The sequence below is a fragment of the Hylobates moloch genome, unplaced genomic scaffold (genome assembly GCF_009828535.3).
Source record: "Hylobates moloch isolate HMO894 unplaced genomic scaffold, HMol_V3 SCAFFOLD_5, whole genome shotgun sequence".
In the NCBI taxonomy this organism is placed as follows: Eukaryota; Metazoa; Chordata; class Mammalia; order Primates; family Hylobatidae; genus Hylobates; species Hylobates moloch.
Window position 1 is genome coordinate 118230267 of NW_026652280.1, and position 15327 is coordinate 118245593.

The 15327-nt window shown below is 41.8% G+C and overlaps 1 protein-coding gene across 3 annotated transcripts in view; it reads left to right on the forward strand.

Annotated features, from left to right (window-relative positions):
• The first annotated feature begins 2728 nt into the window (after positions 1-2728).
• SORT1 (sortilin 1) overlaps positions 2729-15327 on the forward strand; it is an 89840-nt gene continuing 77241 nt past the window's right edge. For 2 of the 3 annotated variants that reach the window (XM_032155129.3, XM_032155130.3), the window contains exon 1: positions 2729-3083. In XM_032155129.3, coding sequence (XP_032011020.1) covers positions 2778-3083 — 306 coding nt within the window. In that variant the 5' untranslated portion in view covers positions 2729-2777. Of the gene's footprint in view, positions 3084-3439; positions 3462-15327 lie in introns of those variants that run through there. The other variant, XM_058439495.1, reaches the window with a different exon arrangement.

A 15327-nucleotide genomic window follows, 5' to 3' on the forward strand; every position in this document is an offset into this window, starting at 1 on the left:
ATGACAGGAAACATTTGGAAGAAAGGGATTTTGCCCTATAATAACACATAAGGAAAGTAGAGAATTAGAGTATATTGTTACTCAATGTTCCAGAGACTTCTAGTGATTTTAACACTTACTAAGTATAGCATGTTGATTGGGAGATTTCTCTAAAGATCACTTTGTTTTATTAAATCCTAATAGAAAATACCATTGAAAATCCTATCTCATTTATTCCTGTAACAAATTTATTGAGCACCTACCTACTATATGCCAAGAAATGTATTAGCCATCAGGCAGAGAGCTGTTCAAATGGTAGATATGATCTGTGCTCCTGTGAAACTTCTAGTGGGGAGAGCCAAACAATAAACAATATTCCTTTTTAACTCTAGGTTAATGCAGAAATGGATAAAGCCCATGTTGCTTTTGGGAGAGGTGAGTTGTGTCTCTGAATCACATGCATTTCATAGGGGGAAAAATGACCAAATACTAAGGAGTAGCTCTTAGCCTATGTCTGTTCGCCTCAGCTTAAGTTGTTTTCCCTCCCACTGGCTGGGCAGCATATTTGTGTTTTACCTGGTAAAACAGTAAATTTCATACCTTCTATAATTGGCATTCTTCAAAGAGTTGGAACTTTGATTTTTTTGTAGAATATTAAAACAAGCTTTTTTAGGTTAAAGAAGTGATCTTACTGCGAATAGCAATGGTTTCATGATGTGTAATTGCTTTATGTTATCTTTCTGCTATAGAATGTTTCCTGGAGAAAGGTATGGTTTTTAGTAATAAGATAAATTTACTTTAGTCCTGCAAATAAGGTGAAATCTTATGTCCAGTATTTCACAAAGAACTGACAGTGCGACTTTTACATTTAATGTCAATCTCATTAGACAAAAATGAAATATAGTTCCTAGGGTTTCCAATTTTTAAAAAAGTGAAATAGTAAATATATTCACTCAAACATTTTCTCAGTGCCATATGCAAGTTACCATGTCCTGGAAGCTGATACAGTTTGAGGAAGGAAATATATAAGTACTGTAAGCCTGTGATAACTAAAAGCAACATACTAAAAAGGGAAGGTACAGATAATTGCAACAAATTTAATAGCGTTTAAAAGTGTATTTGGTAGTTTCTCCAGGAGGTGGCACTGTTGAGTTGTTTTTTAATTTTCAGACAGTAAGACAATAGACCATTCATCTTTGTGTCACCCAAACAAAGAAATATTCCTTTATAACCCCCTTTCCTCCCCCCACCTAATCACATGCTACTGGAACTGACTGTCTTGTGATCTACTCTCATAGTTGGCATAGATTTAAAAATAATCTTTTTTAAATTAATCTGATAGTAGTTATGGAAAGGAACAAATTGTTCACCAATTTTCATCAGCTTTATCTTGTCAGTCCAGTAACTGAGAACTTAAAAGACTATTCTAGTGATTTTACTATCCTGCTCAGATGGCATTCAAAAACATTTTTCACTTCTCACGTCTTACTATGGCTGTTTTGAAAAAATTTGTAAATTCGTTAAGTCTTTTTGTTTGAAAGTTAATGTGACTGGAAGTATTTTAATGTAAATATCGGGTTGGGTGCATTGTATCATTTTGCTCTTCAATGACTATATCCTCATTTGGGTTTATGGCCAGTTTATAGTTAAAAGTAATCTTTACTTGCTTTGAGTATAACGACTTGCATATTTTGTATCTTTCTATTTGCTACCTTTTCTACTGAACAATTTCTAGCTTTCTAAAGGGATGGAGTCAGTAAGCTTAAGGATTCAGAACTGGTTTTACCTGTGCTACGTGTTGTATAAGTTGTGTGTGCAGCTTCTGCGGTAAAGGGAACAGCGTAGGGGTTTTATTTTATTCATTAGAGGTGGATCGGGGTGCTAATTTAGAGGACATCACATACTGGAACCAAACTTGTTCGAAGCTCTCACTGCAGAGTTAAGGCACTTTGGTAAAATAAATGTGCATCTAGGAAATGATCATGTGTACGGTAGGCATTGGATCATTCTCTTGCCCCCTTTTACCTGCCCCTAATGCCTAAGCTACATTCGAAGTCCTGGAAAACCTGTAATTCCGCCTTTGGCCTACCTCCCCGCAGAAGAGGAAGGCGAGAGGCCAAACATATGGAAAGACTATTCTTCAGGCTTGCAGGAGTCACGGATGTCCTGATGTCTGTCTCCGTAGGATGTGGCCCACACCAGTTCGCATTCACCTTCTTGCAGCAAGGCAGCTGCTTAGCAGACAATGGGCGCTCCAGTGAGCGGAGTTTATAAAAGCCCGAAGCCCCGGTTCATGATGGAGCCCCCTTTTCCAGCTGAGCGAGCTCAGGGTAGGTTTTCCAGGTTCTGCCTCACCGAAGGAATTTTAGGAGTGTCTCTGGGGAACAAGAGGGACGTAACCCAGCCCCAACTTGAGGGCGCTAGAGGTGCGGCAAGGGGTCGCGACGCCAGGAGCCCCGGGCTCGGCGGGAAGATGGGAGAAGCTCCTACGTGAACTCCACAAGCCGGGCCCGGGAGACGCCGGGCGAGGCGGGGTTGACCTCAGCAGTCTCTGCCACGTTCCAGCCAATCAGTCCCGCATCTTAGCATCCGAATCCAGGACCCCCGAAGCCAGAGGCGACGCGAGCCAATGAGGAGTGGGCCAGGGAAGAGGGACAGGCGGCCAGCCTATGGGGCGGAGAGGCCAGGCCGCGCGTATCCAAGGAGCGCCGCGCTCGGCTCGGGGGTGTGGCGCGCGCCGGCGGGGGTGGGCGGGCGCGCCGGGCGGCAGGTGTCGGCGTCGGCGGCATTCGGCGGCGATGGAGCTGCCCCGGGGAGCTGCGGACGGCCTCTCGCGCTGGCCCCACGGCCTCGGCCTCCTCCTCCTCCTGCAGCTGCTGCCGCCGGCGACCCTCAGCCAGGACCGGCTGGACGCGCCGCCGCCGCCCGCTGCGCCGCTGTCGCGCTGGTCTGGCCCCATCGGGGTGAGCTGGGGGCTGCGGGCGGCCGCAGCCGGTGGCGCGTTTCCCCGCGGCGGCCGTTGGCGTCGCAGCGCGCCGGGCGAGGACGAGGAGTGCGGCCGGGTACGGGACTTCGTCGCCAAGCTGGCCAACAACACGCACCAGGTGAGCGGGCGCCGGGCCCGGGAGCCGCTCGGCTGCGAGGTGCCGCCCGTGTGCCCCTCCCGGCCCGTGCGCCCCGCGACTCCCGGAGGAGACCCCCGCCCCGTCGCGCCCGCGTCCCCCGGACCGCAGCCCCGAAACTGCGGCGGGCGGGCGGAGTCGGGCCCGGGCGGCCGGCGGGGCTGTGTTTCGTCACAGGGGAGGCAATCTTAGACTTCCACCGCATTCTTTTTTTTTTTTTTTTAAGTTGTCAAAATCTCTTGAACATCGTTTTTCGTCTGTATAAATAATCAGGACCCAGTAACGCTGTTAGGCCCCAGGAAGGTGGAGGAGTAATTAACTCTTGAGCGCTTGCAGAAGTTGGGCTGCGCAGAAGCAAAGGTGTGTCCTCTCTGGGTCAGTACTTTCCGGGTGGGAGAGGCGGGAGTTCAGGAGGCCCGAAGCAGCGATCTGGTCACCGTGTTTTAATAGTTAAGGGGACTAGCTTGGAAATGAGATGGCAATATTTATGTGATCTCTCTTACTGCTTCAGATTTGACCTTCTGTCATGGTACGGAACTCTGACTAGCATGTCTATATCCCGTGGTGACAAGATATTCAATAGTTAAGAAACTCATTGCACACATTCTGCTTTGAGCCAGCTCTTGGTCAAAAGACTTTCAAAATTATGGGATTTCTGTCCCTGGGGACAAGCAGCTCAACCTTCGCACACTACTGGACTGACAAAACTAATTATTAAGAAAGTCCTGGTTCCTTGCTTCAGCACAACTTGGGCATCTTTCTCCTATTTCTCTAAAATTAACAATTTAATCCTTGCTAGCCACATTTGCATAATGTATTTCCAATTCTATATATTTTCTCCCTTGCCTGTTTTCCTCTTTCAAAGAAGATGAATTGCACTTGGGGGCAGAGATGGGTGGCCAAGGCTCTGTGCCAGCACTTGTCCTTCTGTAACCGTATTTCAGCGTCAGCCAAGCCTCAGTCCCCCTTTGGACTGCCTGATTATCTGGACCATACTTGTTACCTGTGATAGAATTCTCTGATCTGAGGACACAAGTATTCAGGCATAACTGTGCTTAGTGCAGCCCGAGCAGCAGCTGTGTAAAGGTAGCCAAGCTAGTGCTGGAGGGTGGGACAGGTTGGGTAGAATGAGTACTGGGAAGTCGTCCTACTTGATGAGAAAAAAAAAATCGAATAGACTTCCTTCTCACAGTGGGGGATTGAGAAAGGCTTTACAACACTGATGCTTAATTTATACTGGACCACTTCCTTCCTTGAGCTAGCTGGACACAGCATTCTTACTCCATATTTCAAATTCTTCTCTCGCTGGTTGACCTAACTTTAGGTCTGCTGCTACTCCTGGATTTAGATTTACTCCTGTTTTTCTTTTTATTTATTTATTTATTTTTTTTTATGAGATAGAGTCTTACCTCAGCCCCCTGAGTAGCTGGGACTACAGATGTGCACCACTATGCCTAGCTAATTTTTGTATAATTACTATTTTTTTTAAGATAGGGTCTCACTCTGTTGCCCAGGCTGGAGTGCAGTGGTATGATCACAGCTCACTGCAGCCCTGACCTCCTGGGCTCAAGTGATCCTCTCACCTCAGCCTCCCAAGTAGCCGGGATTACAGGTGCATGCACCCAGCTAATTGTTTTTTTCCTTCTTTCTTTCTTTCTTTTTTTCTTTCTTTCTTTCTCTTTCTTTCTTTCTTTCTTTCCTTTCTTTTTCTTTTCTTTCTTTTCTTTCCTTTCTTTCCTTTCCTTCTTTTCTTTCCTTTCTTTCCTTTCCCTCCGTTCCTTCCTTTCTTTCCTTTGTTTACTTTCTTTCTTTCTTTCAGAAACAGGGTTTTGCCATGTTCCCCAGGCTGATCTTGAACTCCTGGGCTCAAGTGCTTCACCCACCTTAGCCTACCACAGTGCTGGGATTAGAGGCGTGAGCCACTGCGCCCTGCCTGGATTTATTCCTTGAGTCAGAGTCGTCTTGGTTAGTTTGAATTGATGTGTCATTTGTAATATATTGACTCCAAAGAAAGAGGTTGAGAAAACTGGCTCAGGGGTTCTAAGGCCAAATCTATGGAAGAGTAGACCTAAAACCACTCATTCTTTGAAGTCTATATGTAAAGAAATTTCCTTGTATTTCTTTCATTTAGCTGTTTGCAATATATATATATATATTTTTTTAGTTTTTCTCTCCCAGTCTTTTTTTCAGTGACCTTATTTAAAATAGCTATTTTGGCTGGGCACGGTAGCTCATGCCTGTAATCCTATCAATGTGGGAGGCCAAGGCAGGTGGATCACTTGAGGTCAGAAGTTCGAGACTAGCCTGGCCAACATGGTGAAACCCTGTCTCTACTAAAAATACAAAAATTAGCCAGACGCGGTGGCATGCACCTGTAATTCCAGTTACTCTGGAGGCTGAGGCATGAGGATCACTTGAACCCAGGAGGCAGAGGTTGCAGTGAGCCGAGATCGCACCGTTGTACTCCAGCCTGGGTGACAGAGTGAGACTCTGTCTCAAAAAAAAAAAAAAGTTTTTGCGTTTGTTAGTCATCTGTGGTCTCTTCTTCAGAGATCTCATCCTTTCTGTATCTGGTTAAAAAAAAAAAAAAAAGTGGAGCCTTTGTTTAATATCCTTTACCTTAAAAATGGTTAAGTAGTACCTCCTTAACCAAGAATTGTTATGTAGTAGCCTGTTCTTCTGCTTATTTATTTGGTTTTAGAAGTCATAAAAAATCCTGAACTATGTTGAAGAGATCTAGTATTTTTGGACCGTTTATAAAACAGTGTGAAATAAAAGCATCAGCATGACAGAACAACTTTTTATCAGAGATATTGTACTTTATACAACTGGGGAAGGAAAGTGCATGTAGAATCATTTTTCCTACATAACATGACAGGATTCGGGTCCCAAGAAAAAGCAAAAGTTCATGGTTCTCTTATTTCTTTTAACTTGGTCCTGTTTCATTTCAAGCCACATTAATTCATATCATCAATGTATGTGAATGCCCTCCAAATGCCTAGATCTGTGCTAGATACAAAGAAAAGATCATTCGGACTGGAGAATGAAAAGCCTCAAAAGGTTATAGCAAACTACTAGACCTGTTTCTGTGGCTTATGAAGATATATTAGCATTTGACCTGTCTTCTCAAGAAAGCACGGTAAAGCTAAAGCATGATAGTGCGTTTAGATTATGGTTTTAGGAGACCGGTGTCCTGATGACCACTCAGGCTTCTCTGTCCATGAAATCCAGCAGGTTTTTCTCTTTGCCCAAGCCTCCCTTTTTCTCTCTAAGGTTTTTTTCTCATATCACTTCTTTTCAGTCTATTAATTTAAAATATATTTAAAGTGTATTGGGTTTATTACACACAGCATATATTTTTTCACATAGAAGTCCTAATGATTAAGTGCTTTATTTTAGGAGTTGAGGCAGGAGAGGAAAACATTTTCCTTTCTAGTTATAGTATTACAAGTTAGCTATAATAGACTCATGGGAAAGTGGAAATAAAAAATACTGGCTATTACTAAAAAAACAAACAAAAGGGATGACAAGAAAACAAAGGAGAAAGATAAATAGTTATAACTTTCCAAAAATTATGCTCCCTAATTTTGTTCTAAGGGTTTGACATACCATGGTAAGGCCGTATAGCACTGCCTTATCTGGACTGTCTGCATTTGAACCCTGGCCATGTCACTGTGTGATCCTGGGTAAGTTACTTAAGTTTTCTGTGTCTCAGTTCCTAATCTGTAAAGTGAAGATAAGAGCACTTAATTTGTAGGGTGGTTGTGAGAATTAAATGAGTGTGTGTTAGATTATATATACATAATATATACGTATATGTATATTATTGTATTGTATAATATATATTTGTATTACATAATATATGCATATGTAATATTGTATTACTTTGTAATGAGTTATAGTATGTATTACAACATATCACATTGTGTTGTATAATCTACACATATGTAATAACTCATTAGAACAATGTCTGGCACATAATTAGCACTCAGCAATTAGCTATCATTTATAAATGCACTTTTCTTAGACTCAATAATCTTCCTTTTGCCTGGAACTCAAAACTGTTTTCATGCCACATTTTTAACTGATTCTTTCCTTCAGCTGCTTGGAGTATTTATGACATGTATAACCTTTGTACATGCGTGAAATTGAGCAGGCCTAGAAGACTTTATTAATGTTAGTTGCTAAGTTGGATTGCTTCAAAACATTTCTGCTGTAAGCACCCCTTTGAGGGTAGGCATGAAACTGTCTTAAAGGAACAGATGAAATGCCTTGGCCAGAGTTGTGGTGGTGGCTGACATAATTTCCTTACTTCTCATTCCTGTGTACAGACCATTTGACAATTTCCTTAAAACTTTTTAAACTTATGATGAATAAAGCCAGGAACTGTTGCTTATGTTCTGTCCTCCCTCTGCTCCTGTCACTAACTACTTCTTTAAACATAACTTCCCAACTTCTACTCCAACTTCAAAGCATCTGGTTTCTTAAATAAACAGGCCCTGTAGAGAGGCAGTGTTGTATGGGGTGTCAGTCCTGGGAAGAATGCGTGTGTTTGTTTGCTGGCACTGGCAGGGTTGAGTCCAAGCTGACAGGACTGAGTGTGCCTGTCAGAGGCTTCAGGGAGCTGCCACTGAAGCCCTCGGCCTGTTGTTGTGGATCACCAGACCTTTGTAACACCCGGAAGTCTGAAGGTCAGTCCTTTAATGCCCCGGAACTTCCTAACTGCCTCATTTATTCCAATACTTGGCCTCTCTTCATACTACCTTCCCTAGCACCCCCAGCCGTCTAGCTTATTTAATATTCTCTTGAGTTCTGTTTCTTCCATTCAGTTTTGGATCAAGGAGTAGGAACTCTGTAGGATCTCCTTGGTCCTGGTTGAGCAGAGTGAGCGAAACCCTCACGAAGAGTCCTCTCTTATGCAATGTATAGACAGACCTTTAGCCCCTAGAGGGATGTTAAAATGACTTATGCATTGGATATTTCAGTAAGAAGTATCAGCAGATTTGATGAAGTGTAATTTATCTGGGGAAAGGTTAGTCTTCATCTGAAGTTTGGTTGGGATGAGAGTAGAAAGCTAGCCAGGTATGACAGATGGCTCCAAGGGAATGCAGTGTTAACAATTAGGTAAGTTCTCTGCTGACTCAAATATTTGGCTCTGTGCACAGTGATTTTTAATTAGAAATCTGAGTCTCATGTCTGCTTGTGGAAATAATTGGAAGAAGGCTTATGTTCTGTTCAATTTCTAATGGCTATTTTCTTTTTGTGATATTAAGAACAATAATAGGCTTTCTATCCTGCTGTTTTGATCAGATCTTTCATGTCAGGGTCACAGATACTATTAACAGTTTCTTCTGCACTCTGCCAGTTTCCAGTCAACTCTTGTCAACAGGCATTGGGTTCTCAGTGGGTGACTGCAGAGTCTGTGTTCCCCAACTTTGTCCCAGTTGGCCTGTTACCCTTGTGTGACCATCACATGCTGGGCAGTGCTTAGCACCAAGTTGTAGTGGTCAGAACGGGGGAGTAACGTTTGTTCTTCTCCCTCCTTCCTACCTAATCCTACCCCTCAATTTTTTTTTACAGAAAGTGAACTATGTTTTGAGGCTGCAGAAATGAGGCTCAGATATTTTATACAATTAGGAGCTAATATTAAGGCAGACAAAGCCATCACATTTGACATGTAATTTAAAATACAGCTTTTCTAGAAACAACAAAACTGTGGCAATGGCTCTGACAATATTATGAACTAGATACTGCATTTGTAAATTTCTACAAGTTTCAGTTCCCTTTCTCTCCTTTTGTAATCCGTGTTTTTATTACATCTTTTACTTCTGTTTTTAAAAACGTGGTGAAAACTTGTTCTTCCCACTATGTGGTCTCAGTGATTTGTATGCAGGTGGATTTGAGGATTAATGGGGCTTGAAGAACAAGCTGATCAATTTCAGTCAGTTCTAGGCAGATTTTTTGTGTTGTTTCAGTGGTGACTACAGTCAAAGTTGGGTTAGTAATATGTTGCTTTGAGATAGTTTGGTTGAATGAATGTTCATGACAGATTCCTCATACCTATGAACATTTTTAGGTGAAAGATGGAGGGTATTTTTCCTTCTCTATCCCCAATCTCAATCCCAGGAAACCACAGTAAAAACAAAATCCTTCCATTCAGAACCTGTCGTGTTTTGCCGAGGAAGTTTTCTGTGAATGTAACTTATTTTCTGTTTTGTGTTTTAGTCTCTGGCCCTCAATTCCTCATCTACAACACAAGAAGTTTTGGACTAGCTTTAAAATTTCTTTAAAAAATTCTATGATTCATATGGGAGAGGCCAGAGGTTGTGATCACAAATGTTTTACTGGCTGATTCCAAATTTAGAAGCAAACTGTGGCTGTTGACTTCCCAGTCAAACTTGAACATAGCATGGATTTCACATTTAGGAGTGATTTACTACCACCTCCAGAACTTGCTTCAGTGAAATATGAGTGTTCTTAAAGATAGCAGAAGTACTTTTTTTCATATAGTTATGAAAGACATTTGTCTCTTTTATTTTGGGGGTAATATTTTATCGGTTGTTCCTTGTTGGCTGAAAAATCTAATGCTAATAAAAGCTACTAGCTTGAATAGTCCAAAGCAAACCCAATAGATAGCAGTAAATTCATTTTTCTTTTTCTCTTTCCTATAGTACTCTGCCAAAACTGGGGCTTTTTTTCTTCATCCTGGCTGCCTGTGTGTTTGAAAATAGATGGTCAGCTTACCATAAATATATTCACATGTAGAAACTTATATGTGATTAATTGGCTTGATTTATTTTTATCAGAAGAAAACATATGTATGTTCAGAGATATTGTACTTTATACAACTGGGGAAGGAAAGTGCATGTAGAATCATTTTTCCTACATAACATGACAGGATTCGGGTCCCAAGAAAAAGCAAAAGTTCATGGTTCTCTTATTTCTTTTAACTTGGTCCTGTTTCATTTCAAGCCACATTAATTCATATCATCAATGTATGTGAATGCCCTCCAAATGCCTAGATCTGTGCTAGATACAAAGAAAAGATCATTCGGACTGGAGAATGAAAAGCCTCAGAAGGTTATAGCACTTTTCTTAGACTCAATAATCTTCCTTTTGCCTGGAACTCAAAACTGTTTTCATGCCACATTTTTAACTGATTGTTTCCTTCAGCTGCTTGGAGTATTTATGACATGTATAACCTTTGTTATACATGCTGTGCTCTGGCCGTGCTTTCTTGAGAAGACAGGTCAAATGCTAAGAGTTTTATTCTTCCTGTGTGTCCTAAAACACACACACACACACACACACACACACACACACACACACACTTTCTAATACTGTGCTTAAGCCAGTTTGCAAGTCTCGTTCCACAGTACAATTGCTCTGAAGAACCAGGAGAAATTGAACTGAGAAGGAAAATTTGTATTAACTTCAATAATTCCCAGACAAGTTAGTTCAAATCATTTTTATCTGGTATTTGCTATTTGTCACAAAGGATTCAAAACGTAAATATGTTGTATACAAAATTTCGAAGAGATGTCTCAATACCCAGATTTGGGTCCTGGCTCTGCTGCTTCATAGCTGTGTGATTATGGAAAATCACTTAACTTCAGTGATCTTTACAGTTGTTTTTTAAACTAGAGCAGCAGCTCTTAGGATTGTTTGGAGGGTCAAATGAGAAGTTTTATCAACGTGTTTTGTTAAAGGTAAAGTACTATATAGACGTCATTCATTTAGACACTTACTGAGCTGCCTGCCATGTACTGAGTGGAGTCCAGACCTGTGCATAAAGCAAAGCACTGGGGCTATCTTAAGGATTTAGGTGTTCAGAGATGTTTCACTGGGAGTTTGGAAGAAGGCTTGACCACTGCAGTGCAGTGTTCTGGGAAAGCCCTCTGGCTGAAGAGAGAATCAAAGTGGAGGTGATTTTTAGGGAGATCTGTAACGGCATGAAGGAAGTAGGAAAATCCAAGATATGTTCAAGAGATGGTCAATAGAAACTTTATTTTAGGGTGAGGTAGTTGGTGGGGAGTTTGACTAAGGTTTCCAGGAAAACATATAGGGAAGTTAAAAAAAAAAATAGCTCTTTTGTGGGGAATGGAAAGAGAGGAGGGGCGTGGGTAGTGAGTTTGGCAAAAGAGTTTCACACTACTTGTGAAAGAGTTTTAACAGATAGTGCTAGACATGAGGCTAGAGCTGGAGGAACCAGAGGTAGAAATGGGGAGCCAAGAAGAGTTCCCCTTTCAGAGGCCAGCCATTGCTTTGGTCTTGGATGTGAAGGTTCCAGAGGAAAGCAGAACAGAGGGTGAGGCAGACCATCCTTTATACTTGAAGTGCTAACGCTTCCAAAAAACACTCCTAAACTTCCGGACCTGGTTGAAGAAGAATGTGAGCCCAGGTATGAGGAAGCCAGGAGCTGTAAGACAGTGATGCCTATGAACAGATTTTTCTGAACATTTGTGAACAAGGATAAGGTTGAACTCTTGCTGATAATGTGCTTAATGGTTTGAATCATGGATTATTGGGCTGATTAGCTGGTCAGAGCCCTTTTGCTGATGCGGCTGGCTGACTTGCTTACGGGCCAAGAGCTGGGAGTAGAACACAGATGTCCCAACATGGTGCTGCATTTGGAAGTGTTTCATAGGAGTGTTGAAATCAATGCATTTGCTTTGGGGATAAGGCAAAGTTATAAGATCCCAGTTATAAGTAATATAGTTGTGAATTCTACTCTTCTCCTCAAGGTCATAGTACCCTCAACAGAGCTCAACTAGCCTTTCTAAGCCTCAGTTTCCCGTCACATAAAATGGAGGATTATCATGAGGTTTTGAAGAGAAGATATATGTGAAAATATTTTGAAACCTTGAAGTACCATATGAGTATGATTTGTATAATTCCTTAATAAACCTGTTGATGTGTCACAGCCTCCACAGGGCCTGCTTGTCAGCCAGGTGATCCTGATAGATACAGCCCTTGAGCCAAACCCTGAGGAGCATGTGTATTAAAGCAGACGGATGAGGCATAAATGCGTTTGGTTTATCACTTGGCAGAGTTGGATGACAGGCTTGGGTGGGGGTGGCAAGAATTAAAGTGAGTCAAGATTGGCAGAAATGTAAGACGTGTATGTAGTGGTTTTCTTCTTTTTTTAAGGCTTTGTGATTATGTTAAACTTTTGTTAATATAATTGATGATGGTTTGAGGCAGTGGTTTGGGGGAACAAGATCTCAGGTATTAGATCTGGATTCAAACCAGTGGTGACCATGGACAAATTAACCTCTCTGAACCTTAGATTTTTCATCTATGAAATGGGAGTACTAATACTACCTCTTAGAGTCATTGTGAAGATGGTACGGGATTTAGTGTATATTCTTTTGTTGAGGATTTCTTGTAATGATTTTCTCTACAAAGCTTCTGACACATTACCAGTTAGATGCTTAAATATTTGTACATGTGCTTAATTTTTTTCATATCTCTAATATTTCTAGAGAATTATTATAGGTACTCACAAGAACTACATCTGGATTAAGACATATTAGCCCTGGCTAAGCAGGGTGACTCACACCTATAATCAAAGATTTTTGGAGTCTGAGGCGAGAGGATCACTTGAGCCCATGAGTTTGAAACCAGCCTGGGCAACATAGTGAGACCCCATCTGTATAAAAAAATTTTTTTAATTAGCCTGGTATGGTAGCATATGCCGGTGCCCTAGCCACACAAGAGTCTGAGGTGAGGGGATCACTTGAGCCCAGGAGTTTTGAGGCTGTCGTGAGCTATGATTGCACCACTGCATTCCAGCCTGGGCAACAGAGTGAGATACTGTCTTCCAAAAAAACAAAAAAATTTATTAGGGGTAGGTGATGGTGCACACCTAGAGTTCCAGCCATTTAGAAGGCTGAGGCAGGAAGATAGCTTGAGCCCAGGAGTTCAAAGCTATAGGATACTGTGATTGCATCTGTGAATAACCACTGTACGCCAGCCTGGGCAATGTAGTGAGGTCTCATATCTAAAAGGAAAAAAAAATGTACTACTTGTATCACCAGACTCAGGATGAAAAAAGAGGAGGGTGGGAGATAGGGTTAGGCAGAGATCATCTATTCAAAATGCCTTTCTTTCTTTCTTTCTTTCTTTTTTTTTTTTTTTTTGAGACAGGGTCTTGCTCTGTCGCCCAGGCTGGAGTGCAGTGGCACGATCTCGGCTCACTGCAGCCTCTCCTGGGCTCAAGCAATTCTCTGCCTAAGCCCCCCAAGTAGCTGGGATTACAGGCACCCACCACCACACCTGGCTAATTTTTGTATTTTTAGTAGAGATGGGGTTTCACCATCTTGGCCAGGCTGGTCTTAAACTCCTGACCTCGTGATCCACCCACCTCGGCCCCAAAGTGCTGGGATTGCAGGTGTGAGCCACCGCACCCGGTCCAAAATGCCTTTCTTGAAGCTATGGGAGATGGAGAAGAAAATAATCAGAATAATAATCAGAAAACAGTAATCAGATACCTGGTCATCTGGTTATAATAGCTTCAAGCATATATGGTTAGTTTTTGTTTTGTTTTAAAACAAAATTTAAAAATTTAAGAGACATGGTCTTACTGTGTCACCCAGACTGGAGGGCAGGGGTGTAATCATGGTTTGTTGTAACCTTGAATTCCTGGGCTCAAGTGATCCTCCTGCCTCAGCCACTGCAGTAGCTAGGACTACAGGCACATATCCCTGTGCCTGGCTAGTAAATAGGTTTAAATAACTTAAAGTTATTTATTTTTATTTATTTATTTTTTGAGACTGAGTCTCACGGTTGTCCTGGCTGGATGGAGTACAGTGGCATGATCTCAGCTCACTGCAACCTCTGCCTCCTGGGTTCAAGTGATCCTCCTGCCTCAGCCTCCAAAGTAGCTGGGACTGCAGATGTGCACCACCACACCTGGCTAATTTTTGTATTTTTAGTAGAGATGGGGTTTCACCATGTTGGCCAGGCTGGTCTTGAACTCCTGACCTCAGGTGATCTGCCTGCCTCAGCCTCCCAAAGTGCTGGGATTACAGGCATGAGCCACTGCACCTGACCAAATTATTTTTTAAAGACTATAATAACAATTTTTCTTCTCCTTCATTAAGCTTTAATTTCTTCCCCTTCATTAAGAGTCATTAACAGAGTTAATGACTCTGGTTTAAGATGATAGCTCTGAAATAGCACCTTGCATATTTCACCCCTTTCTTTAACTGAGCAGCTACTGTTAGCTTTGCACTCTACTGATCTCTGTGAAGTTTCAAGAAATATTAGTGAAATGTGATAGGTACTTCTTAGGAACTTTGCTTGAAAGAGTAGCGGACCAGAATGTTGATGGAATTATTTTTTATTATGTGCATATTGCTTTTTTAAACTTTTAACAATTATTTAAAAATAGAGACGAGGTCTTACTATGCTGCCTAGGCTGGTCTCGGATTCCCGCGCTCAAATGATCCTTCCGCCTGGGCCTCCCAAAGTGCTAGGAGTATAGGTGTGAGCCACCACACCTGGCCTATGTACATGTTTATTTAACCTACTATTTCACCACTTTCTGGCCTATGTTAACCCTCTGTTCCAGTTAAAGTGACCATCTAACCAGTCCCTTCAGCTCCCCATGTGGTCTGTTGCTTCTCCATCTTTGTTTTCACGGGTTTCTTCCTGTCCGAATGCCCTTCTAGCCCTTGTTAGTTTTTCCTGTTCTCTCCTATAATTTTGGACTATGCCATGTAATACAACACTTCTCTCTTGTGTTCAGTTTCATTTATAGAAGTTTTATTCCCTAAATGATAAACTCCTTAAAGGTAGGGCCCAGCTTGTACTATGAGTCCTTTATCACTTTTGCCTCCCACAATGCTGAAGAAAGAGTAGTCATGAAATGTGTAGTCTGGAGTCAGACAGACATGAGATTGAAACCTTACTCTGCCACTTACCAACTTTTTGACTTTGATCAAGTTACTTAACGTCTCTGAGCCTGCTGCTTTCTTTATAAATTAACAGTGAGTACCTTAATATATAATACTAATATAATAAGTGCTTAGTAAAGGTTAAATATTATTGTTTTTCTTTAATTCAGCAGTTGTTCGTCGAGCACCTACACACGAGGCACTGTATCAGGTCCTGGGAACTGGTGTAGAACACCAGACCTCTGCCTTGATGGAACTTTATGGACCAATAGAGAAAATGGCACTAAACGATATATAATTATAAATGTAGTAATTACCAAGAAGAA